General features: G+C 40.5%; 2 protein-coding genes across 3 annotated transcripts in view; both read right to left on the minus strand.

Moving 5' to 3' along the window:
- The window catches only part of LOC137268208 (EF-hand domain-containing protein D2-like), a 265,230-nt gene that overhangs the window by 184,197 nt on the left and 54,146 nt on the right, over positions 1–26,887 (minus strand). The window lies entirely within an intron of this gene.
- On the minus strand, positions 1,924–26,429 carry LOC137268203 (uncharacterized). 2 transcript variants are annotated; one of them, XM_067802742.1, is made up of 7 exons: positions 26,334–26,429; positions 23,944–24,124; positions 17,168–21,491; positions 11,810–12,010; positions 8,816–9,027; positions 7,367–7,594; positions 1,924–4,380 (listed from the first exon to the last, which is right to left on the minus strand). In XM_067802742.1, the coding sequence occupies exons 3-7, from the start codon at positions 21,479–21,481 to the stop codon at positions 3,723–3,725; spliced, it is 5,613 nt and encodes a 1,870-aa protein (XP_067658843.1). In that variant the 5' UTR covers positions 21,482–21,491; positions 23,944–24,124; positions 26,334–26,429; the 3' UTR covers positions 1,924–3,722. The 2 variants fall into 2 exon arrangements, with proteins under 2 accessions (XP_067658843.1, XP_067658842.1); XM_067802741.1 differs by lacking the exon at positions 23,944–24,124.

Consider the following 26,887-nt stretch of genomic DNA (forward strand, 5'->3'; position numbering starts at 1 on the left):
AGGTACAAGTATGCCTTAACCGTAGTGGACGTAGCCAGTCGTTACAAGGAAGCCGAACCCTTGACCACGAAAGATTCGGCCCAGGTAGCCAGAGGATTCGAACACATATACAAACGCAGCCCGCTGACGTGGCCAACAGAGCTGCAAGTTGACCCCGGACGGGAGTTCATGGGTGCCGTGTCACAACTGCTAGCCAAACACGATACAAAGGTCAGGCGTGGCACGGCCGGAGCCCATCGCAGCCAAGCCATAGTTGAGAGATTTAATAGGACTTTGGCTGAGCGCTTGTTCGGCTATCAGTATGCTAGGGAGATGACCACCCCTGGAAAACGATCGACTGAATGGGTCATGAGGTTACCCAAGGTGGTGTCGGCAATCAACCATGAAGTCACCCGTCTCACCGGTAAGAAACCGGCAGACGCTATCAAACTAAAATCAATAGTTGCAGAGTCGGCCGCTCCATTGCGTGGGAAGGAGAAACAGATACCAGATAGGGCCCTAGTGAGGTATCTATACCAGCCGGGGGAACACGAGGGCGATAGCCGTAAGCGAGCCACCGATCCTATATGGTCAGTCAAAACTTACAACATAGATAAAGTGGATATAAAAGCCGACGAACCTAACTTGTACTACTTGAGGGATGGGCCGGGTAGGGGTTTTGTAAGAGAAGAATTATTGATCGTACCGTACGGCACAGTATTACCTCCTACCAAGGCACAGTAATTACCGCCAACTTTTTTGTAGTAGGGGTAATAGTAGCAAGAGCTAATGGCCCAACCAAAGCCTTATTTAGTAAATAAGGCTTTGTAGAGACATTTTGTGAAAGTGAGCCAGAACTGTCATTCCCTATACTACTTTCATTCTTAGCTGTCTGGAGAGTTTACAATCTAAGATGAGTGAGGTATTAGAAGGTATTTAGTCCAGAGATGCCAACCCCAAATTGCTGCAATTAGGAATCCGAGTTAAAAAAAAAAGGGAATTTTCCCAACAAATTAATTCTATGGAAAGAAAAAAACTCATACATACTTTGCGGTTTACACAATTAATGTATGAACAATTTAAGAACTTAATTAAAACATTCTAACACTTTATTTACTTATCATTACTTATAGTCAAAGAGAATCCTATAGATGCAGATAACCAGTAACAGGATATTAGTTGTCAACTGGCCACTGGCAGGTTTGTTGGCTATTTTAGTCCAATGTGGGGGGAGGATGTCAAACTGTACCTCATAATTGGAACCAGGAAATAGTGTCAGAAACTGGAATATACAGATGTTGGATATTTCAATGTTTAAATGATGATAATATAGAAAAAAGCTGCCGCAACCCAAAAAATATGTCAGAATTCACAGACTGTCGGATAATTCAGATGTCAGATTGTGCAGAGGCTACTGTAGTTATATCTTTGTTCTGTTCTGAAAAAAATCAGAATGAACATGCTTTGTCAGAATGGTGGAATCAACATGGATATTTTGGGATGATTCTGATAAATTTAGGAGGGTTGGCATCTCTATTTTGTCTCTCTTCATCTCATCCTACAAGAAGTCCATGCACTGTTGGGTGACCAGAGTCAATCTAAATACAGACTGTGTTGTCTTGGGTAGGATTGACAAACATGAAATTCCAGCAAGCTGACCTCTTCCCATCTACCAACCCTCATGGATTTCCACTGCTGAACCCTGTCCTGTATCTTGTGCAGAACATGTGATCGGATACAACACAAGATCAGATACAACACAAGATCAGATACAACACGACATCCAATACAATCAACTTGAACAGATAAGATCAAAAAGAGACTAAAGTCCATAATTAACAAAAACATAAAGCATAACCTCTTCAACAAAAAGTGATTAAATTCCTTAATTAACAAAAACCATAAAGCATAACCTCTTCAACAAAAAGTGATTAAATTCCTTAATTAACAAAAACCATAAAGCATAACCTCTTCAACAAATATGAGGAAAAATTGACCCAATTCCATAACTGTTAACAAAAACATACAGTATAACTTCGCCTTGGTCAGTCCATTCTTGGTATATACACTATATACACTTACTGTTTACTCTCAGAAAAACAAGAAGAAATCAACGTGACCAACATGGCTGAACCAGGCCCTGAAACTGCAACCTCAGAGTGTAACACAGGGCCAGATATAACAACCCTGAATACACAAAACATAAAATATCATATTACAAAAACCTTCACTTGACACAAACAAAAGGAATCGGTCTAAATCATGAAATATTGTCAGAAGTCTGGAAGTTCAGACAATCAAAAGAATCATGAAATAGAATGATCTCAGTCTGGAACCCTTTCTAAACTTGACAAACATGCAGTACAATCAAACCTGAACAGAATGAAGACTTAGTCAAAGCTCCAAACCACTCTGGAAAGAATACTGCATGCACTTACTGCTGAAGAACCACCAGTGCAGTAGGTAAGGTAACTGCAGAAAAATGCACAGAAAATCTGTGTCCAGTGTAATTACCAACCAGGGGAGACATTTTATCCACTGTTGACAAAGCACAGGGGTCAATCCAAACATAACCATGTTAAAAAACCTGGTCCCTAAGTAGCCTTAGTAACTCTAACCTGAGTGCTTAAGGTTGATCTCAGGTAAGGTTGTTTTGAACAATGGGGCACTGGTCCCTAAGTAGCCTTCTAGCCCAATGGCATCACCTTCAATTAACATGTCCATTTTTATTTTTTATCACATGTCCAAGTTTTTCAAACTTTCATGGCAGTTCGTAACTTGAACAGACCCCCAAACAATTTCAGTGGATCTATAAAAATATGTCTTACATGGTGGCTCAGCATAAAGAAGGGTTCCATTCCAAACGAGTCGAAGACTGTGACAGGTATGGCATAAAATACCTCAAAATACCTGATCTTAACAAAGCAGTCTCTACTACAGATGTGATAACACACAGTCGTATACGTGAGACGCTTCCTATGTCCGTCTTCAATCTAGAAATCCAGCCAAATACATCTAGGCTGTATTCAATCAATTGATTAATGAAGTTGCTGGCGCAAACTTCATTGAAATAAAATTATTTGTTGAGCTGTAATTAAAATCAGAACAGTATAATCCCATCCCAGACTAACATGTGCTCCCTACAGATACCATCATAAGGCCCAAGGTACAATGCTTGAACCATTGCACTGAGAAACAAATAAGCTAATCACTTCAATATGGATAAGGTCAATCAAGTCATGGGTGCCATTATACTCGGCAAACTTAGCGCTAAGGTGACAGTGCTGCTATACCTTAACATAGTTAAAGCACTCTTAGCGCTAAGGTTGTTTTGTACTACGGCACCATGGACTGCTACATAAATTTGGTCAACAAACAATTAGAAGGGAATTATGTCCCTTTGTACATTAACAGTTTGTACACTGACCCATCTACTGAAGCATGTACTGGAAATTGACATAAGTCAGCTCGTATACAGTATATTGGTGCAAGAAGAATTAAATGGGGAACAATTAGAAAGTTTTCTTTTCTTTTCTTGTATACCTATCTTATCACTTCAGCTGAAAACCTTTCTGGGTCAGGTCCACAGCTGTTGTCTGGAGAGCAGGACCTTGAAAGTTATACCTTGAAAGTTCACCATGGTGAACTTTTACTAACTTTGGTTTATTCCTTTTTCTTTTGATTATATTTAGAGTGTGTTTGAAACATATTCTGCTGAAGTCGGACATTTGTTCCCATATCCTCTACATGACAACACAGCTATCAGAAGACTTTTTGACAGTCGGCCTGACACTTGATATCTGTTGTGGTGTCAAATTCCCTGGACTGGTTGGAGAGGGAGTGTATGTGTGGTGTGGATAGGCAGGCATGCCTTGGGGTATTGGATATGACAGCGGCACTCCTGTTTTTGCAGCTGTTGGTGCCGCTTGTGCCATTGTTGTTGGTTGGTTGGACTGGGGGTGTGGTAAACTTGCTCCTAATGCTTTGTCTTCATATTCAATGAGGAACTCTGGATACGACTGGTTTTGGTCAAAGGTGACAAATATGGTTGGCTGATTTTTGTCATTGACGCAGGAGTCGTAAAGCTCATGACCTGCCCTTGGCGGTGGTCGTGTCATGTCAGCGGTGCCTTTTGTGTACTGACCAACCAGTACCTTAGCTTGAAACATGTACTTCTTGCCCCTGATGTTGGTGTAGTTGTTGCTGTAGGAAGCGTCTCTGGCAAAGTATGCCCCCTTTCCATACACAGTACCATTCTTGCCGCTTACACGGAAGTCAAACCCATTGACACAGATGCCTCGCACAACTTCCTCTGAATCGGTGCCATGAAATAGTTGCTGTTCGTTGATTGGAAGAGTCAAACCCTCCCTTTCAGCAATATGTTCCATTGACCTCTTGTGGCTGAAAATGAGTTCAATACATAACAGCATTGGAATACTAGATTTCAATTTAGCAATTCAATTCAGGTTAGTGAAAACAATTAAAACAATTAAAACAAAACAATTAAGCAATTAAAACAGGTTAGTGAAACAAATAAGGGAAGTGTACATGAAAAAATCACATTCGTTCTAATGTGAAACAAAGTGAAAAAGTTTTGTTAGTTAGTTTGAACATATATGCACTCATTTTAATTACAATGAAAGTAAAACCCTCAAAATAAGTGCTCAGATGTTATGCTATTATGAACTCTTTGTTTGCCAGGCAAAACAGTCCAGAGTTACTGTCCTTTGATTATGACGAAATTGGTATCTCTTGATTTGAGCCTGGTTTCTTGTCTAGTCACTAATCAAAAAGATAGTAATGCTAAAATTAATCATGTGAAAATATGACCGAAGCATAAGAACTGAAAATGAAAAAGCAGGACAGATTAATCGTGTGTATTTCCATTCATAACCTCACCTTGATGAAAACACCAAATGTGCCTACCATTGTTGACGTATGTATGGCATCACTATCAGGAAGTGACTCTCTCAAAGTAGACTGTTCACTGACAAGAGTATGTCAGGAATTACTAAGGAAACATTAGTTGTTTCAAGCAGCGAATACACATAAACGTGACATGTCCAAAACATTCTGACAATCTGCTGGTTGTTATTTTCTTTTCATTAGTTTCTGAATTGTGAGTCAGAAATGAGGAGAAATTCCATTGTCGATGTGCATCAGTCACTGGAATACACCTATTTTATTTAACTTGTACTTGCAGCAATACCTTTCCAATGTATGGTCTAAAACTAACGAGCAAATGTATGCAACAAAAGTAGGAGAATGGATACACAGTGTGAAATAGGAGATTGGCTTTTTCACATTTCAAATAAGTGGTGTTTTCCCAGCACAACATCTGACATATTTAGGTAGATTTCACTAAAATACTTGGTACTGGTGACAAATACCAATTTGTCAGTTTATTTTGAACTGTATGAGGAATTCAGGTACATGTATTCATGTTAGGAAGATGGTGTTGAATAATACAATTGATTTTATGGGCAAAACATAATCGACACGTGTGACATGATTTTCTGCAATAGAATATGAATTAAAACAAACAATAATTACTCAAAAATCATTTTCTCACAGCGGGGAACAGACCACATAGCCAGCTGACAACCAGGAAATAGGTGGATTTTTAATCTGTAGCCTGCACATCAAGACTCAAGAACCCCCATCAATACCTGCACCATGTGAGACAGGTCTAGTAACTTCTAACAACGTCATACATTTATCAGTTGGGCACCATTTCCAAGGGACATAAGCAGCGGTGTTTTAAGTGTGGACACAGGATTCTTGGTTAATGTGGAGATTTGAATCGACGTAACGCAAAATATAAATTAATTACTTCTTATATGTATGGATTTGTCTATCAAAACTTCTCGACAAACACTTTTTATGATGAAAACATGCAAGGCTTCCCCTTTTAAGTCTTTAAATGATCTCTATAAATACACGTTTCCATGTGCTGTTTAACACCACACTTAGTTATATTCCAGCCGTATAATGACATTCTGTAAATAATTACTTCTGAGCCAGACAATCCAGTGACTGACATCATGAGTATTATCTACGCAATTTTGATATGACGACATGCATGAACCAAATCAGCAAACCTGACCATTTGATCCCAATTGTCACCTTAAGACAGACAAAATATTCCATACACACCTTGAAAAACACTTTGTTCTTGCAAGAGTATCAGTGAGTGAGTGGGTTTAGTTTTACGCCACACTCAGCAATATTGCAGTTATATGGTGGGGGTCTGTAAATAATCGAGTCTGGACCAGACAATCAAGTGATCAACAACATGAGCATTGATCTGCGCAATTGGGAACCAATGGCATGTGCCAACCAAGTCAACGAGTCACCACCCAATCCCGTTAGTCGCCTCTTACGACAAGCACAGTCGCCTTTTATGGCAAGCAAGGGTTGCTGAAGGCCTATTCTACCCCAGACCTTCATGGGTCGCAAGAGTATCAACTAACATTGGTTGCAGAAGGCCAATTCCATGTTTAAAAGAGGCTGTTAGTTTGTACATGTATTTTAAATACACTCCAATGAAACAGTAATGATGTCAGTGTTTCATCCAGACCTCTGCAGAGGTTGATGTTTGGTCCAGATTGTGGCCATAAAATTTCTTGTGAAAATTGTACCAGTTTAACTGGCTGATTAGACTGGTCTAATTTTTATAAATATACAGGGGTTCACAAATCCCATCACCCGAAGTGCAGGACAAGTCAGTTTTCATTTCAGGCAATCAAATAATGGTAATTTACTTGTCTGTGGGCTACTAGCTTACAATTTCGAACTGCAAACAAACTTGGACTTTATTTCATAAATGCTCAAAATTTAGCTATCAAATATAACTTCTCAATAAATAGTCCAGTAAACATTATCATGAAGTACCATGATCATGTCATAAAAATCAGGGCAAGTGGAAAATTAGATAGAACAAGTTACTTTCTTCAAGTCACTTGTCCTGTGGCAAGTGGCTTTCAAAAAAACAAAATTGAACCCCCGATATATTGTAATATGTACAAGTAATGTCATGACTTTGTAGTCATGATTTCTATGTAACTAGGGACTGTGAGTAGAGTGCTGGATAAAGGGTTCAGCTTTGATTCCCGGGGAATAAGTGTGAGGCCAACTTCTGGTGTTCTCTGCTGTCAGTTTTCACGCTTGAGCGTGTATTGATGTGTGATTGCACTACGCACATGAACTATTATCCATAGTGCATATTGCATTATCCATAGTGTCAGATGGGCTCAGCTCTTGGTGGAGAACTCGGGCACTCTCCTGATCTGCACCAAGAACAATGAGAAGACTGATGACAGTGTAGATGGGACGCAAACGAGACATTTCAAAGTCAAGTATTATGATGATGATGAAGATGTCCCACCTGAGGTGCTTGTCCCACATTGTTGGGTTCTGGACTTGATAGATGGCCGTGATGTGGTATTGACTCTGAGGCACAGAGGCGTAGAATCTTCTTTTGACCTGCAGGTACATGTTAGCCTCCACGTCCAGACTGACCAGTTCAAAAGACTGGACCAAGTCGAGGGGTGCCCAGTGTTTGGGCATGTTGCGAGGCACCTGGGGGGCTTGTTGCAACAGGTCTGGGTGGACACTGTAAATACAAACTGAATGAGTCATCTTGGATTTACACGACAAAGAAAGGCATAGAATGAACACTGCAAAATAAATATTGACTGAAAACAATTATTCAGACCTATTGTGTATTAAGGGTTCAAAATGTGCATGAACCCTGTTAGGCATGAGATGTATCAGTTTTGTCGTGAGAGTGTGATTTGAGAAATATAAGTATAGAGTCCAGGTCACAAATCAGTTGTAGCTTAGAAAAATTGGTTGCAAACTGTGCTTGGATGAGTGACCATATTTGGCAGCTTGACTCCTGAGAGTTTATGGTCCTGCCCCATGATGCAGCACATGAGACACTTAGGCAGGTGAGTTTGTTCATGAACTGCCTCTGTTCACCCAGCAGTGAAAGGGTACCTGGTGGGATACGTCATGTGAGTGTCAGTCTAAGTAAACTTAGTCTCAATGTAATTCGTTACACTCCACCACTGAGTCTAACAAAACCTAGTAGAAGGTCGCGTCAGGTAACCTTTGAGCAACCAATGACAGTCCAATCAAATGCGAGACGGTTAAATAGATTTAACCAATCAGACAACGGCTACTATCTAGGGATCGGAGGGACTTTCAAAATATCCAGGCCACTGACACAGATCTTTCCACAAACAAATATCTGCATACAACACATTTATTTGACCTGCAGTATATACCCTTTGGGGATTCTGTTGACATGGTTACCATTAGCTAATATTTCTGCAAGATAACATCCTTGAATATTGCCAAAAACACCATTTTCGCCGACTGTTTACTCACCGTTGTCATGGTTGTACGTACGTCGTGTGCATCACCCGGAAGCGAGCGTATGCTAAATAGCATTCGGAATCGTTCGGGTGCGAACCTTTTCGAGATAAAAAGTTCCAAAGGTATGTGTGAATGTCCACTTTCGCGATTTGGTAAGCTGTGTTCTGATTTGTCAATCTCAAAGGTTACCTGACGCGACCTCCCATAAGGTTTTGTTAGACTCAGTGGTGGAGTGTAACGAAAAGTACTGAGGATAAGTTTACTTAGACTGCGTGAGTGTTAACCTTCTAGCACATCACAGGCAGCTTGGGTTATCCTGGTAATAATGTGCTAGCACTTTGAGCATGCATGAGTGTGTGGAAACAGGCGTTTTATAAATAGTCATTACTATTATCATTCATTATAAGCCTAAGATGTCACAGTTATCAGATTTGTGTACATCCATCAGACTTACAGGACTATCTTGTCATCCACATCCTTTTGGGCTACAAACAATGGACGTCTGATGACTGGGCGGACAGTTCCAGTCTCTAAGTTCTGCTGCGTCATTCCACTGATTGCAAACGTTAATCGGTAGTGGAATATGCTATTCTCGAGCACATTTTCAAAGAGATATTCTGACTGACCATACAGGAACTTCTTCTCAAGAGTGTACTGTCTTTTACCCTAAAATTGAAGAAACATTTTACAATTACTATCGAAACGTAAATTGATTGAAAAGGGAACAGAAATCACAGCTCAATACATTGAATTTTGAACAGTCAGCAGTGCAGATTCACCGAATTATGCTTGACTGGTTCTGTGCTATTCGGTTGACTTTCAGACCATGTTAAGATACTGAGAGAGTTTAAGTTCATTAATTAAGGGGTTGGCTTATATCGGATTATAGACTATATGAAGCAAGGCCCTTGCTTTTGTCCCTGTCTTCCTACCTCATGAAAAAATATCATAACTGCTTATCAAATCATCACTTCCCATGGAAAACTATTTATCTCAAATTGAAATCATAAACTATAGCTTAGCCTTGACATGGTTACGATTATTTTCGTATTCACTAAGATTGAGAAAGGAATATGGGCTCGACCAAAATTAGCATCAGAAAACCATTTTGTAATAATGACATAGAAGATGAACATCACGTTAGCATGGTCTGCTATTAGTATTTGACATTTCTCTGGATGTATACAAGTCTCCCAGCATGATGAGGTTTATTTATCTTTTACAAACCAAAGTTGAAGTATTAACCTTGAACTTTGTTTATCATATATTTCAGGTACAGCAAAACTATAACTTGACTTATCCTTCAATGTATATTGTCCTTTAGTGCCATCTATTGTCCAGTAAGGTCTTTGTAAGGGGATTGGGGTTTGGTCGTTATCCTATTTAAGGAATAACCCAAATCCAACCAAGACACAGTGATTAGAAGGCGCATGGACACTTGCTCAGAGTATGGTGATTGTGTGTTACATTCCTTGAAAATGTGTCAATGAAAAGACGTTTCATTTATTGAAGGCAGATACAGCTATAATATCCTTGTGTATATTCCTCCTTATGAATGCATTCTATTTAATGCATGATCTTCTATTTTGTGCAAAAGTACAAAATATGAAGAGTGCCCCAACATATATTTCATGCATCAATTTTCCATTATATCATATGAGTAGGCAAAGTAGAAAAGTACAAAAATTTAGGGATGCACGCAATCCAACACCCATTGTGTCTTTCTTTTGGTATGATTCAGTGTTTCGGTAACAAATCAATAGCCAAGATCACAGTGCTCATCCATAAAATGCATTTTGCTACTCTGAAATTCAGAAATTCAATGGATCAGCACACAACCCTTTTTAACATTTCAATAAATCTACAATACAGTGAGACCCCAGATATAACACATATCTGAAAGTCTTCCCTTCCACTTCAATGTCCATTAAAAATAGTAATCTTTTATGTCTGTCTATAACAGATATGTGGTTTCTCTTTCCTGATGGTAAAAACCATCTGGCTACATTGACACTACGTTGACTCACTCTGCACAAAGCTGTTAATCTTCTGCTAACCATGTGAAGTGAAGCGCATGTCCTGACAGGTAATTCCCTTCATGCTGACAGGTATTGTCAAAGCAATGAAGCGTGGTACTTCTAAGACAATGGGGGATTATGGGGACACCTCCTACTGTTCGGTGAGCGAAATTCAGGAATTCCTGAGGACGGAGTTCAAATTGGACACTTGTTATCTTGTCTTGAGTGAACAAACTTCACTATTTTATTGCAGAGTAATATAATGATTGTGATGTATTATTGTAAGTGTTACTGTTATCTGCAAACGTTGTTACATCTCCTTTTAATTGTCATAATATAATGTGACAATCATTGAATTATGTCAGCAACAATAAACTGCCATTTATTTGTCCATGATCGATTTGTCATTTTTTGGACGTTCAATCAGTGGATATTGTGTCTATCGTAATACTGTTGATCAGAATACATGCTTTTTCCACATCTGCTTATTTCTTTTTTCATTTTCTTCAGTAAAACGTACCACCCGTTGTAAATTGTACATGAACGTCTGATACGACCCTAATAGTTGAAACAACAACATATTAGTTCAGCATGTGTAACAAGCCTGCATTCTGGGTGTAATCCATCTTAACTCAAAAAGGACCAATGAGACAAGATCTGCTTATCCTGATTAATAACCAGTCAGCAAGGTAATGGTATGGACTAGTAGACTAAGTTGTTCAAACGTGATGTTGGCTTAAAATGTCTGTACAATAAACATTTGATGATCATTAACAATTAGGATTTTCCTTGAGGTGTTTGAAAAAGTAAAATCCAGATATCTGCGAATTCAGTTATCGGATGGTTCACACAAAAACGAATGTGTGCAGGTTTCTAGGGTGTCCTTATGCAGACTTTTCGTTTTACATACAAGGGCAACAAATAAGAGTATTTTCCAAGAAAATCATAAAATATCACCTTGTATATTATTTAGCAGAACAATTTTTTTAATTTTCCAAAGGAATTAACACAGTAATTATGATTAATGAATCAAATTTATCATGGATTACAGTTAAGTATGAGGTTGACTTGAAATATGCCTAATCTTGAGTGTTTTCGTTTCTTTTAACTGCGCCTTTTTTATGAAAACACACACTTTTGACAAGTAGTAAACTTGCAACAGTCAAACCTTCAGCGAACAAAAATGGGACATCAAAAATGTTACTGTCATCTACCAACTGACAAAGTTTTCAAACACAATAAAAAAACAAAAACATGGGAGTTACACATGTCATATTTGGTACGACACTGTCTCTGTAAAGTACAGATTCTAGTGTTTTTGTTTGGTTAACTCCCATCCATGAATCAAGCCACACCAGACACCAAATGCCAGCACACAAATTCAGCCACCTAACCCACTCAGCCACCACATGCACTTCTCCTTGACTAACCATCTCAAACAGATTCCACTTGTTTCTGTTGTCCATCCAGTACCACCCCCAGAATGTGAAGTGGGACAACATCCCTTCCCCTTCACAATATGACCGTGTGGAGAGACGTCGCACCTTCAGAATGTCAGGGACGTTGCTTGTCGGCTTAGTTAGTCTTGCTGTCATATTGTCCAGATTAACATCAAGTGACAGACTGCTCAACTGAAACACAACATCAGAGTCAATTACCCACTGATGAGCATTAAGTGAGTGGATGTTGTTTTCTGCTCCTATCGTCAATAGTCTTGCAATATAACTGTACCAGGACTAGACTAAATTAACAGGACCCATTAATTGAACCCTTGTCTTTGGCAGGTTAACAGGACCTATTAACTGAACCCTTGTCTTTGGCAGGTTAACAGGACCCATTAATTGAACCCTTGTCTTTGGCGTGATAGGTTTAAGCACTAGGTTACCCAACCAAGCCCACAGATGAGGAAATAACAACAGCTAGTTGCATTTGTTGTCACACTACACTCTCCAATACTACCAGTAATGATCTGGGGTAGAATAGCTCTTCAGCAAGCCATGCTTGCCACAAAAGGCAACTATGCTTGTCGTAAAAGGCGATTAACAGGACTGATTTTGAGAAGAAACAATTTGGGGCCAGACAATAGAACTTTGTGAATGTTGTCTTCATGATGACATGTATCAAGCAAGTCAGCAAGCCTGAACATTTGGTCCTGTTAGTTGCCTCTACGAAAGACTTGTGAAGACCTGGGGTAGAAGTGGTCTTTAGTAACCCAAGTTTTCTCAAGAGGCAAGTAAAGGAATTGGGTGGTCAGGCTCGCTGACCTTGTCGAGACGTTATCATATCTCCATTGCATAAATTGATGCTCGTGCTGATGATCACTGGATAGTCTGGTCCAAACTTGATTATTTACAGACCATTGGCCCATAACTGGAATATTGCCGAATGCAGCATTAAACAACAAACCAACTTATCACCTAAGACAAAGAACAGATTCAATGGTGTGAACACTTCATATGATTATGATTGAAGAAAATGTAATTTTCTGAATAAAACTGATATTTTGCACTTATTCTGACTCATAATGCTTGTCTCATCCCTCTATGAGTGTCTCTTAAAATCTTAAGAAGACGTAAAATCATACTCACCCATGAGTAACCTCCCTTTATGGTTTGACGCCCTTTTTGGCCACATGATCTGCCATGCTTGTCACTCTCTCCAAAGGTGTCCAACATGTGAACCAAAAGGGAGATCCAACGTGCCATAATGGGAAGGTTGGGAAGGCTTGACATAAGTCAGGATAACCATAAAATATGAATTTTATTCAGAAAATTACATATTTTCCTTATCCTGACTTACGCTTATTATGCTAACAGAATCCGATGGAATCGGTGGTGGGTCTGGCCAAATCAGGCCAATTCTCTGGTTGTATTTCATACATCCTTCATTTCCATCCATGGGAACTTCAATGCCACTATGTAAATCCTGTTCTGTTAACTTTCATCTCGTAAGTTGAGGGGACCACTTCTCTTTATGTGAAGTAACTGCTGACATGTATGCATGTGGATATGTAGACCTACTAGCATCCTGTTAGTTGTCTTGTGCAACTCCACATCAAGATTTCCTTATTAAGACAAATTGTGACCCTTTTCCTGATTACAAGTCCACATCTAGTCACACTTTATTAAGACAAGTGAATCTCTTGGATTCGTGTGGATTGTAGATATAATACTTTCTTCTACCAACCAGTCTTCTTGTAACTCTATCTTCATGATGTCCTCATCATGGTCTCTTATCATCACATGACATCAGACCCGTGAAGGTGACGGGGTAGAATAGGCCTTCAGCAACCCATGCTTACCGTAGCAGGCGACTATGCTAGTCGTAAGAGGCGGGATCAGGTGGTCTGGCTCGCTGACTTGGTTGACACATGTCATCGGTTCCCAATTGTGCAGATCGATGCTCATGTTGTTGATGATTGGATTGTCTGGTCCAGACTCGATTATTTACAGACTGCCTCCATATAGCTGGAATATTGCTGAGTGCGGCGTAAAACTAAACTCACTCACTGACTCACTCACTGACTCAGATGACATGACATGGTAAAACAGTCAATGAACATCAAAGGAAGTTACACACAAGTAGTCTGCTGGGGGTCTGTCCCACTAGATTTACTAAGTTTAGATCCCAGGGCAAATTTCTTTTGCTGATTGATGGAGGTGAGAGTGCCAAGCATGGACCAATCAGATTCCTGATATGTGACATCACTGGTGTTGCAGCCAAATTATCTCTGTGAAATCTTGTGCAGTCGGTGATTTCTTTGTCGACCTAGTCTTTAACTTCGTTGTTTGGCTTGACTCAGAATTACATGAGTGAACGCATGTATAGATGACTGAGTAGAAGGCCACAAAAACCCTTGTGCTTAACATTGACGAAATAGACTGTCCCCTTGGCAGTTGTGTCTGGGCTCTTCAACTTCTTAGTCTTTACTGAAGATATTGTGGTCGCTATCTTATACAAATGTTGTGAAGATGCTTCCTTAATGTTGGTACTGGTTGATTGTAGTGACCTGTTTCAATGAAGCATTGTGACATATTCTTGAAAACCACAAAGGTTACTGCATCTGTGCTCGGTTGACACCATCTTCTTTATGAAGGTTAATTCTGTCACGATCATCATGATCTCTCTTGACTCGTGTGTAACATTCCTGCTGACTTCTTCAATCCCCCCACCGATGATTGACGCCGCCGACCAAAGGACTCTAAGTAATGTCTTGGTAAATCTCTCTCGTCAGGTGCACAAAGACAATAATCTCCTCATGAGAATAAGTCCTGCTGATGTAGACACCAGATGCTCAGAGATGAAATGCTGATCCTTTTTCTGAGTAAGTAGATCAGAGAGGATCATCATATCCACCTGGGTTCTTGAACCTTGAGATTAAGTAGATCAGAGAGGATCATCATATCCACCTTGGTTCTTGAACCTTGAGATTAAGTAGATCAGAGAGGATCATCATATCCACCTGGGTTCTTGAACCTTGAGATTAAGTAGATCAGAGAGGATCATCATATCCACCTGGGTTCTTGAACCTTGAGATCAAGTAGATCAGAGAGGATCATCATATCCACCTGGGTTCTTGAACCTTGAGATTAAGTAGATCAGAGAGGATCATCATATCCACCTGGGTTCTTGAACCTTGAGATTAAGTAGATCAGAGAGGATCATCATATCCACCTGGGTTCTTGAACCTTGAGATTAAGTAGATCAGAGAGGATCATCATATCCACCTGGGTTCTTGAACCTTGAGATTAGCTCCTTCTTCATAACATCCATAACCCTTGACAGGGTCAATCAGAAAAAAAAGGTACGTCTAGTGATAGTGTCCAGCTGTACCATCTTCTTTTCCTCCACTTTATAAGATCTGTTCTGGGATCCACTGATGAACTTATAGTCCTCGTCCTCTTCTGGGGCTTTCATGAGCAGCTCATATGCTGAAGAGGGATCTTCTGGTGTTGAGCAACAGAAAATGTTGATTCTGCTTGTGAGGGTCTCTACTAGAGCAATATCCTTCTGTGAATGCATTCATGCCTGCGCACATCCTCCTGATAAGGATGTAGAGCCGTGTCCAATAGCGATGTTGAGCTTGATCTGTAATGTACTGGATATCAACTCGTTGAACCCTTCCTGCTGGAGTACTCTAAGTGTGTGGATGGTCTTTCGTGGATTGCTCCAGCTGAGCTGACGGTTGTAGACTCCTCCAGGCTTTTTTCCTTCAGACGCTTCTCACAGTGCATGCCATCCTCTTCATCTGATGGTGCTTGCTCACTTGCTGTTCCTTCACACAGACTGACTGTCATCGATGGAACTCTTCTGAGCAGCTCTCTCTTCCGTGAAGTGGTGCTCCAACAAAGTCATCATCTGTTCTGTGAATCGCTTAATAAACAGCCCAAGGTTGAAGTTCTGCGAACTGCCGCAGGATTGATGATGTGTCTGAGAACGCCTCTTCAGATCTTTGTAGTGTCTGTGAAGATTGTCATAGCTACCATCTCTGGTACAGATGTCTGCATAGACAGAAGGCCCTCTATAGAGTTATGCGCTGACCCTATTGTCACAGCCACAGATCTCAAAGTTGTAGTCTCCTGTTGACAACTATAACCTCAGGTATCAGAATCAGAGGCTCATCAAAGATGTCTGATTCAGCCAGGGATACAATCTCCTTGAAGGATCTCCAAGTAGAGCTTGAACAAGATTCTGGGCGCTGATGTCTTCTTCCTCTGGGATGAAGTAGATCTCTGTTTCTTTGTCTGCAATGAAGCTAACTCCGAAGACGCCCTCTCCTAGACTTGCATGTTCCCTCCACTAAACCAGAGACCTGCCCCTCTGAGACACAGTGATTTGCTGGAAATATGAACATTGGCTGCAGTTACTACCACATGGAAATTAGTGCAATCACCAGTTTTGCTAGACATGACTTGAGAGAACCTTCTAACCCTGTCCTTCATATGTCTGTGGAAGGAAAATACATGAAGATTATATTGTGCTTCAGATAAATTCTCACAAGGTTTACAGCAAATGCTAGAAGAACAAATATTAGTGCATGAACGACAGAGTAAATGCTGATCAGCCCCAGACAGCTAGTAACTACAAAAGAAACATGATTTCATCAAATGCAACACAAGTACACAAGATGAAATACATGGCCAACATAAGGATAATATATACATACGAATAGCTGTATTTAGCAAAAATATGGATAAAGGATAAAAAATACAAAGTATATGTGTTGCATAGGGACTTCAGCTGCTTCCACGACTGTTCACTGGGGCAATGGAGGAGAGAGTAACAAGCATGTCATGTCATGTGACCAATATTGGCATCAAACCATAAAGGAAAGCTACTCATGGGTGAGTTTAAATTTGTGCCCTCTTCTAAGAATTGAACGTCAAGGGATTTAAAGTGTTCCTCTGTCAATCGCATAGAAGGAAGTGACCAGCATTTTAAGTATGAGTCAGGATAAGGAAAAAATTCATAAAAGTAACAGAAGACCTTCCTACAATGGCAAATACAACTGAAACTGAAGACAAATACAGTTGAGAATCCCCACAGGAGCACAAGCATGGGAAAATAGACTCATTCTGTCTATAAATCCCTACAGACAACAAACATGGTGACCTAGGTTTAGATTTTCTGAGCTCTCTTAGACCTAAGATATAAATCCAAACAGATAACAAAAATGGATAACTGGTGACTTATTCTGTCTAGGATCCTCATAGGGTCTGAAGCTTGGGAAACTGGGACCTATTCATTGTTTATCGAACAAAAGAGGACAAAATATCCATACTACTTACAACTATCCTGTTAACACTGGATTCCAGATCACAGTAGGCCTTCTCGCATTTCTCATTTGCCATCTCAGGAAAGTTCGTCCATGAGTCCTTCTTTAGCTCCACCTGCCATTGGTAGGGTATTCTTCTGCTTGCATGGTAATATGGACATGCATGTCCCTTCTTACAACTATCCCAGATGTGCTGCTCACACAGGTACTGACCCTCAGCAATATCGACAATATTCCCTACAGGACCAGCTTCAACATAAGGTGATGATTGTGGCGGATCCCTTGAAGCTGCCTCTAGTACCCTTGGTGTTGGTTCTGGGTGAATTTCGGGCATTGCTTCAAGGTGAGACTTTGCAGATTGTTGACGATATTCTCTTGGCCCTTGTTCAGACTGAGATCTAGACACTGGAGCTTTTGGTGCTTGATCATGGTGAGTTACATGGAGTGGCTGAACTCCAGGAATTGACTCAAGGTAAGTTTGTGGAACTGGTTCAGGGTATGCCCTAGGATTTGGTTCCAACTGACCTCTGTTGGCTGGATCAGGGTAAGTGCTTGGAGCTTGTTCAACATAAGCTCTTAGTGATTGTTCAGGGTAAGCTCTTGGGTATGGTTCCAACTGAGCTCTGATGGCGGGATCTGGGTAAGCACTTGGAGCCGGTTCAGGGTGACTTCTAGGTTCTGGTACAAACTGAGCTCTGTTGACTGGGTCAGGGTAAGCTCTTGGAGCTTGTTCAACATAAGCGCTTGGTGATTGTTCAGGATAAGCTCTTGCAGCTTGTTCAGGGTATGCTCTAGGTTCTGGTACAAACTGAGCTCTGTTGACTGGGTCGGGGTAAGCTCTTGGAGATTGTTCACCGTAAGCTCTTGGAGCTGGTTCAGGGTATGCTCTAGGGTCTGGTTCAATCTGAGCTTTGTTGACTGGGTCAGGGTAAGCTCTTGGAGCTTGTTCAAAATAAGCTCTTGGTGCTTGTTCAACATAAGCTCTTAGTGATTGTTCAGGATAAGCTCTTGCAGCTGGTTCAGGGTATGCTCTAGGTTCTGGTTCAATCTGAGCTCTGTTGACTAGGTCAGGGTAAGCGCTTGGAGCTTGTTCAACATAAGCTCTTGGTGATTGTTCAGGATAAGCTCTTGCAGCTGGTTCAGGGTATGCTCTAGGGTCTGGTTCAATCTGAGCTTTGTTGGCTGGGTCGGGGTAAGTTCTTGGAACATGTTCAGGGTATGCTTTTGTAATATGCTCAGGGTATGCTCTAGGATGTGTTTCAACCTGGGCCCTCTTTGCTGGTTCTGGAATAGCTCTTGAATCTTGCTCAGGGTATACTCTTGGGTCTTCAAGGCTGGTTAAGGCTGGTTGGGGGTAAGTTCTTGGAGCTGGCTCAGGGCGAGTTCTTGGAGTTGGTTGAGGACGAGTTCTTGGAGCTGGTTCAGGAACAGCCTTTTCAGCTGGTTGATTTTGAGCAGTTGTTTCATGTTTATATTGGGCTCTTGTGGCTGTTTCAAGATAAACTTTTGACTCTTGCGATTCATGATTTGCTTCAGAACTGGTCTGACTAGGTTCTGTTGAACTTGATGCAGCCTCAACAGGTTTGTTTTTCCCAAGAACCATTCTTATGAGGATAGATTCTTTAAAGTGGACTATATGGAAGCAGCTCAAAACCCATCTGTTGTGTTCTGAGGAAAGGCATTTATGCTCCAATTGACATGACTTGCGTTTACATGGATATTGAGCACAGATGTGAAGAAAGGGGCAGCAACTTTCTTGACAGTTTGACTGGTTATATTCTTTACAAACTTCTGGAACTGTACAACGTACAATTTTGGCAATTTCTTTATTCTTAAAGTCTTTCAGGCCAAGTTTTTCCACTAAAACACCATTTTCTTTCTCAAAGAAATTGTGGGTGAGAGGGCATTTTTGAAGGTGTGGCTTGCAAGACTCTGTTACAAACCCACTACACACATGAAAATATTCACACTCTTGGTTGGTGCACCCTTTTGGACTGTTATAGTATACACACAACTTTGCTTCACGAAAGTAAGTTGACACATACTCTATCAGTCCTTTTTGTTTGAATATGAGAAATTTTTTGTTATGCCTTTGTAGCCATTCAAGGTTAAAGACAGACTTTGGAAACTTGTCTTTCTGCTTCAACAATTCAGTCATCTTAGCTCTACCACCAAACTGAGTCAGCAAAGTTCTGAAGGCATTCTGTATATCAGTCACTTCTTTATCGTCATCCTGATGTGCTGTGGAGCCTGCAGTGATTTCCTGAGCTTGTGAGTCCCCAGAAGAAGCAGAACTGCTAGTTCTAGTTCGGTCAGGAGTTTTCTTCTTTCTCAGCCTTTTCTTCCTCTGTTGCAAACCATCTGTAGCTCCTTCTGTACAACCTTTTCCTTCAATTCCTTTTTCCAAATACACGGGAACACCATTCTTGCTGTCATTACCATACTCTTTCAGCAGTCCCAGGAGAAGATCATTCACTCTAGAGCCTCCTGATAGTTCTTCTTCCATGTCATTGGACACATCCTTCAACAAACTTCCTACTGTCTTAGATGTGGTCCTTTTAGATTGCCTGCCAGATATTTTCCCTTTTCCTACCTTACTGAATTTGCCAGTTGTCACAACTTTTGCTGGAACATGATGTTTTTTCTTAGTACTGACTGATTTGTGGTGAACTTCTGGCTTAGTATCTTCATCAGAAGAATCCTCATCAGATCTTGAATCAGACTCATGTTCTTCAAGTTGGCCTCCTGCTTCTGGTGTTGATGATTGACTTCTTGGAACTGACTTCTCAGGCTGTGCCTGTCTCTTCCACGAAAAATGAGCTTCTCCTGTATTCCTGACTCCTCGTCCTCTTCCACCCCTACCTCTTCCTTGACCATACACCCCTCTTCCTCTAACACCGCCTCTCAACCTAGGATAACCTCTGAACACACCACTGAAAGATTCAGATGCATGAGCATTTCCTTCATCATCAATCTTAAATATATTTTTAGAGGGAGTTGCATCCTTATTGCTATCTGTATTGCTTCTTCTTCTATTTCTCTTCTTCTTTATGTACGACTCAACAATTTTCAATAGTTCGTCTTGTTCATCATCTTCATCTTCCCATGCATCAATGGATGATGCCACACTTAACATACTAGCAGACTTCTCACGGTTGAAATCTTTTTTCCTGTAATTGTTTCCTTGATTGTAATTACCTCTGTTGCCTCTAGCTACACCTCTGCCTCTTTTTCCCCTACCCCTACCCCTGTCTCTCGCTCTCCCCCTGTCATCACCAGGCATCTGATTAGTCTCTCTGCTGTTTAGTTCAATGTCAATGAGGGATGGTATGCTTGTAGTGCTGCTCGAAAGGTTTTCTCTTGATGCATAATTTCTTCCTCGTCCTCCGCAGTTTCCTCGAAATGGCTGTCCCCTTCCTCTGCCTCTTCCCCTGCCTCTATCTGAGTTCAGAGAAGACTGACTTCCAAACTCTCCTTGACCTGAATCATAATATTTCCCCTTCCCACCTCCTCTTCCATCTCTCCTTCCTCTTGCATTACCTCTTTCTTCTTCCTGTCCCCGTCCACCACTATCTGACATGTTATATTGCCTGTGTGATCCTGGCAGACTATGTTCTTCACCTTGACTATATCCTCGATAATGTCCAACAAACTGAGGAGGGTATTGACCCAGTCCAGGGCTGGGATCTAGATGACCATTAAAAACTCCTTGATGAGATCCACGTGGAGGACCTTGATAACGTGGTGGGGGTCCATGAGGAGGACCTTGAGGACTTCCTTGTGGGGGTCCTGGTGGAGGACCTCCTTGTAAGGGTCCTCGATGAGGACCTTGAGGACCTCCTTGTGGGGGTCCTCTTGGGGCACCTTGATAACCTTGTTGTGGTCTTGGAGGACCTTGAGGACCTCCTCGTGGAGGACCTTGATAACCTCCTCTTGGGGGTCCTCGAGGACCTGGATGACGTCCTTGTTGTGGGCCTCGAGGAGGACCTGGAGGACCACCTTGTGGGGGGCCTCGAGGAGAATATTGAGGACCACCTTGTGGGGGGCCTTGAGGAGAACCTGGAGGACCTCCGTGTGGGGGTCCTTGAGGAGGACCTCTGTATGGGGGTCCTTGAGGAGGACCGCCTAGTGGTGGTCCTTGAAGAGGACCTCCTTGTGAGGGACCTCGAGGAGGACCTAGAGGACCTCCTTGTGCACCTTGAGATGGATTCTGATTCCCTCTTGATTGCCCATGATCTTGCTTTCCCTTTAGAGATCCACCAGAAGTTTTTCCTTTACTTCCCTTTCCCCTTCTCTTGCCACCACCATTTTCTGGCTGATTAAACATACTGTGCTACCTAAAAATGAAGAGAGAATATTAAGACACACGTCCACTATATGCTGAATCAAGATGACTTTTTAGGTATTTCGTGTCACAAAACTACTGGAATTTTAAGTATATACAGGCATTTCTTTTACCTGAAATGGTACCTATGATTAAATCATATGAAATTAACTAATAATTATATTTTCATGTCTGTATGAATAAACTGGGTATACTATAGAACCAGAGCATGTCCGCACAGTAACCACAGTATGCCATAATAATTTTAGTACCTCTGTAAACTACATCAATTCCTATACACCAGTATGCTATATGTAGCAGAAAACACGCCTCTAAAGTTTTGGTAAACATCGGGATTTCCCGACCCCAATGGTTTTACACTGTCTACCAAAAACTGAGGAGAAGTGTTTTCTCTAACATACATACAGTCAATGATTGATAATTACAATGTAGATGATCATTTAACGAAGCTACATAATAATAACTGAAGTGTACGTAACATCAATTTAATGACAGTAACTATAAGTAGATCATTTAACAGTACCACTTTCGTCCGCCCGGTGACTGTGCGGTAGAGCGTATGCCTATGTTTCTGAGAATTACAGTTCCAATCCCACTTGGAGAACACATTTGTATTGTGAGTTTAATCTTGAATCATATTTTCAACTGATTTCAAACACTCATGTATCATTTGAATGTTGACGTTCGTATGAAGTTAGGAGAAGAAAAACCTGGAAAGTGGTCTTTCTAGCAAAAAGTAAAACCTGTCCCTCTAAAACAAAAACCTCAAATGCGGGTAGGCCAAATAAAAAAATGTTGTTCTTTAAAGATTAGGGTATATAAGTAGGGGGTTTTTTTTCATTTTTTTTGTAGAAATAAAGACCAAACTCGGAACACATTTATCCAATCTGTAATTGTTTGTTAAGTCAAGTTTTATCCCTCAACTGATGCATTACAAAGGGAGCTATCCCTTTGTCAGGCATGACTGACATACGGGCAAGCCTTTTTTGTACAGTTTTTCTGTTGTTTTTTTTTCAAATCAACAACCTTTTCTGGTGTCTCCAGCCGTGATATTGCTGGAACACTACAAAAAGCTGCATAAAATGAAACTGCGTCAAATCAACATCAACTGGTACACAGACATATACACCATCTTTCAGCCAAGTGATACAGAAGTCCATTAAATATTTCATCTTTCCTTGAATGCCAACTTTCAATCCACGACTGAAATAAATAAATGTCGAAAACTTGACAAAGAACAGATGATGGCCGAATCAAGAGACCTTTATCAAATACGAAACTGCTTTCAGTGAGAGATTATGGATGCCATGTTCATATGAAAAGCAGAATAAACTGGTTTAGATTACAGAACATTTTCTGGTCATGTTTTAGGCCCATTTGATTGTAAGTCATCCAGGTATTGGATCATTTCGACGAGAATATCCTTTCTCAAAAAGTAAGTCAATATATACTGCATAGTTTTCAGTCAGTGTATCGGTTGAAACTGTTTAGGTAAATTGTGGCTCCCCATTTGGAGTGAAGATACTCCAAATATCAAAAACACAATTTGATCTAATACAAATTCATATTATATTAAAGCTATTACTCTCTTACTATTTTTTTACACCTTTGTTTTAATTTCACATTAAGTAGTGAACTACTATGTTGCTTTAAGCAACGTTTCTATTCCAAATTCCCCAAATGGAAATGAAACCTTATTACCTGTTGCTACCTTGAGACAAAACACACAACTAACTCCAAACATATACGAATTGACGTGTGCCGTCCCTTGTGCACGTGAAAAGCAAACTTTTCATGTCCATAACTTGTGTCTCTGGGTGCGTTTTGGCGCAGAGTTTTCTCTGCTGTGTTTGGTCAAACAGCTCTCGTGTCCACCACTTGTTTGGTATTTTTTAAGAAATATGTATATTTTGATGTCAGTTGATGTGTATAATTAATCACCCAGAGCTGCTTCTAACCAAACTAAAGCAGTCTGAAAATGGAGGCAGGTTGATGCACACAAATGTAGACCAAAACTTGGAGCGTATGCTTGAGTGTACTGATTGATACTGTGTCGCGATAGATACTGTGGAGTAATGGAATGTCACTTATCAATATTTGGTTTGCTGTCTACATGACTGTATCAGAAAAATGGTTATGATGAAAAAAAATAATCTTAATTCGTAGTTTTCAAACATTCACTGACTGGTCGTGTCATGCCACAGCTTCCATGGCTTTAACAGATTTGACCAATCACAAATAAGGATACATTTTTTTGTTTGTAAACAGCATTCATATTGGCTGTCAGATGTAAACATTCAGCATTCCATTATCGATCGATGTCATGTGCGAACAGTGGTCAGTAGAGAAATGTTTCAGACACAAATTGATTAAGTAACAATAAATGTTAGAATTATAAGGGATTCTTTCAACACTTGATTATTAATTTCAGAACTTGTATCAACCTTGATTTTTTCTTTGCTGGCGGACTAACACCCCTTGACCTCAGAATCTCCAAAGCATTCACCGCTTTTCTTGTGGCTTTGATGATGATTTCTTCTGCCTTAGTTAACTTTGGATCCTTTGTGCACATAAACTTGGGAGACTTCACTCTAATATTACACAAATCGCCAGCAGCGAGAGTTCCTGCCAATGAAAATGCTGAATGAAACCCCAAGTCAAGGGACAGCGGTCATTTCTAAGGAATATAATTTCAGTATGGAGCCATGGTGTTCCTCAAATGCCTGCAGCACCGTATAACTCGACATAGTCGGCGATAGCAGTTGTTTTTCGGATGAATAATCACATTTGGCAAAAATAAGGGCAATCATGTTTGCAGCCATCTTGTCAACTTTATGAACAGAATGAACGATGTCCGTCGGTGCTGGGAAAAGACGACGGTATCTGAAAGCTTTTCATACAGCTAAAAAAAATAGGGTTGGCACCAAAATTCAAGGGTCGGTCGGGTAATTGGAACCGTTCATTTTTTTCAGGCCTTATTCTGGGAAAACCTGAGATGACCTACAGTGAGAAGCACACTTTAGGTTTATGTATCAATTCCAGTACTCAGTATGCTACATCCATTCTAATACTCCAGGATGCTGTATCAAATCCAGTACCCCAGTATGCTGTTTCAGTTCCAGTAATCCAGTATGTTGTATCAATTCCACGACCACAATATGCTTTATCAATTTCAGTACCACAGCGCACTACATCAATTCCAGTACCCCAGTATGCCATATAAATTCTAGTACCCAGTATGCAGTATCAACACCCTAGTAAGCTGTATCAGCTCTCTTATACCAGCATGCTATATCAATTCAATACTCAGTATGTTATATTCATTCAAAAAGCCCAATATGCAAGATCAATTCCAATACCCCCGTGTGTCGTATTAGTTCCACTACCACAGTATGCTTTATCAATTCCAGTACCCCAGTATACTATATCAGTTCTGGTACCCAAGTATACTATATCTGTTCTGGTACCCAAGTATACTATATCAGTTCTGGTACCCAAGTATACCATATCAGTTCTGGTACCCCAGTATGCCGTATAAATCTTTGGCTGTAATATGAGTTTATTCAAATGAACTATATCAATCTCAATGCCAGGAACACAGTATCCTGTATCAACTCCAGTACTCCAGTATACTATATCAATTCCAGTACCCCAGTATACTATATCAATGCCAGGAACACAGTTTGCTGTATCAGCTCCAGTACTCCAGTATACTACATCAATTACAGTACCCCAGTATACTATATCAGTTCTGGTACCCAAGTATACTATATCAGTTCTGGTACCCAAGTATACTGTATCAGTTCTGGTACCCAAGTATACTGTATCAGTTCTGGTACCCCACTATGCTGTATCAATCTTTGGCTGGAAAACGAGTTTATTCATATGAACTATATCAATCTCAATGCCAGGAACACAGTATGCTGTATCAGCTCCAGTACTCCAGTATACTATATCAATTCCAGTACCTCAGTATACTATATCAGTTCTGGTACCCAAGTGTACTATATCAGTTCTGGTACCCCACTATGCTGTATCAATCTTTGGCTGGAATACGAGTTTATTCATATGAACTATATCAATCTCAATGCCAGGAACACAGTTTGCTGTATCAGCTCCAGTACTCCAGTATACTACATCAATTCCAGTACCCCAGTATACTATATCAGTTCTGGTACCCAAGTATACTATATCAGTTCTGGTACCCAAGTATACTGTATCAGTTCTGGTACCCCACTATGCTGTATCAATCTTTGGCTGGAATACGAGTTTATTCATATGAACTATATCAATCTCAATGCCAGGAACACAGTATGCTGTATCAGCTCCAGTACTCCAGTATACTATATCAATTCCAGTACCCCAGTATAATATATCAGTTCTGGTACCCCACTATGCTGTATCAATCTTTGGCTGGAATACGAGTTTATTCATATGAACTATATCAATCTCAATGCCAGGAACACAGTATGCTGTATCAGCTCCAGTACTCCAGTATACTATATCAATTCCAGTATCACAGTATACTATATCAGTTCTGGTACCCAAGTATACTGTATCAATTCCAGTATTTCAGTAACTCAGTTCAACTCAATTCGATGAGAGCATATGGCTAGTGGCTGCATGAGAAATGACTAATGGGATACAAGCTATCGAACACCATCAAATAGACTATCACAGCCTTCATTTTGTTCTGCTATTTACAAATCAGATGACACACCATACAGGCATAACCAAGAATAGAGTTGCCTCCCCTAAACTAACTGGTTGTACAAAGTTAAACCTGTGCACAATAAAGTCATCCCCAAACCCTTCCGAACGAATAAATATATACCTTGTTCACTCTCAGTGTTTGGGAGACGTCTCATCGCCTGCCATCGTCATTTCCAAGAACGTACTTTCGGTTCATAAAGTCGCCCGGATGATAGGCGGTGTTACTGATTGCAGCCCACTAGAAAAATTGTTATATGCAGCGATAATTGTTTAGTGTATGCATTGCATTCGACCGTCAAATTAACATTGGCTGTCATATATATGCATTTTTTTTTGCGCCTGTTATAATGATTTGATCTTCCATTATAGAATGGTTCACTGACAATGCCTGCCTCATGCTTGCAGAATTTAAGTTCATTTAAAACGAATGTACATAAATACTGCGAATATGTCTTCGGTGCAGTCACACGGTTAACAGGACTTTCAAGAAATGTCCAACGGTAAAATATTCATTCTGTTGCACAGAGCTCATTTTAAGCTTTTAGAACTTTCACCGGGGAAACCTCAAAATGAAAAATGCACCCTTATATTCGTTTACACGAACCTTCAGACAGCACCTGTAAATTTTTGCCCTTCAAAGAATGAGTAACTGGCTCGGAGCAGAGACTCTTCAGG

This window comes from Haliotis asinina, chromosome 16, assembly GCF_037392515.1.
Source record: "Haliotis asinina isolate JCU_RB_2024 chromosome 16, JCU_Hal_asi_v2, whole genome shotgun sequence".
Lineage (NCBI taxonomy): Eukaryota > Metazoa > Mollusca > Gastropoda > Lepetellida > Haliotidae > Haliotis > Haliotis asinina.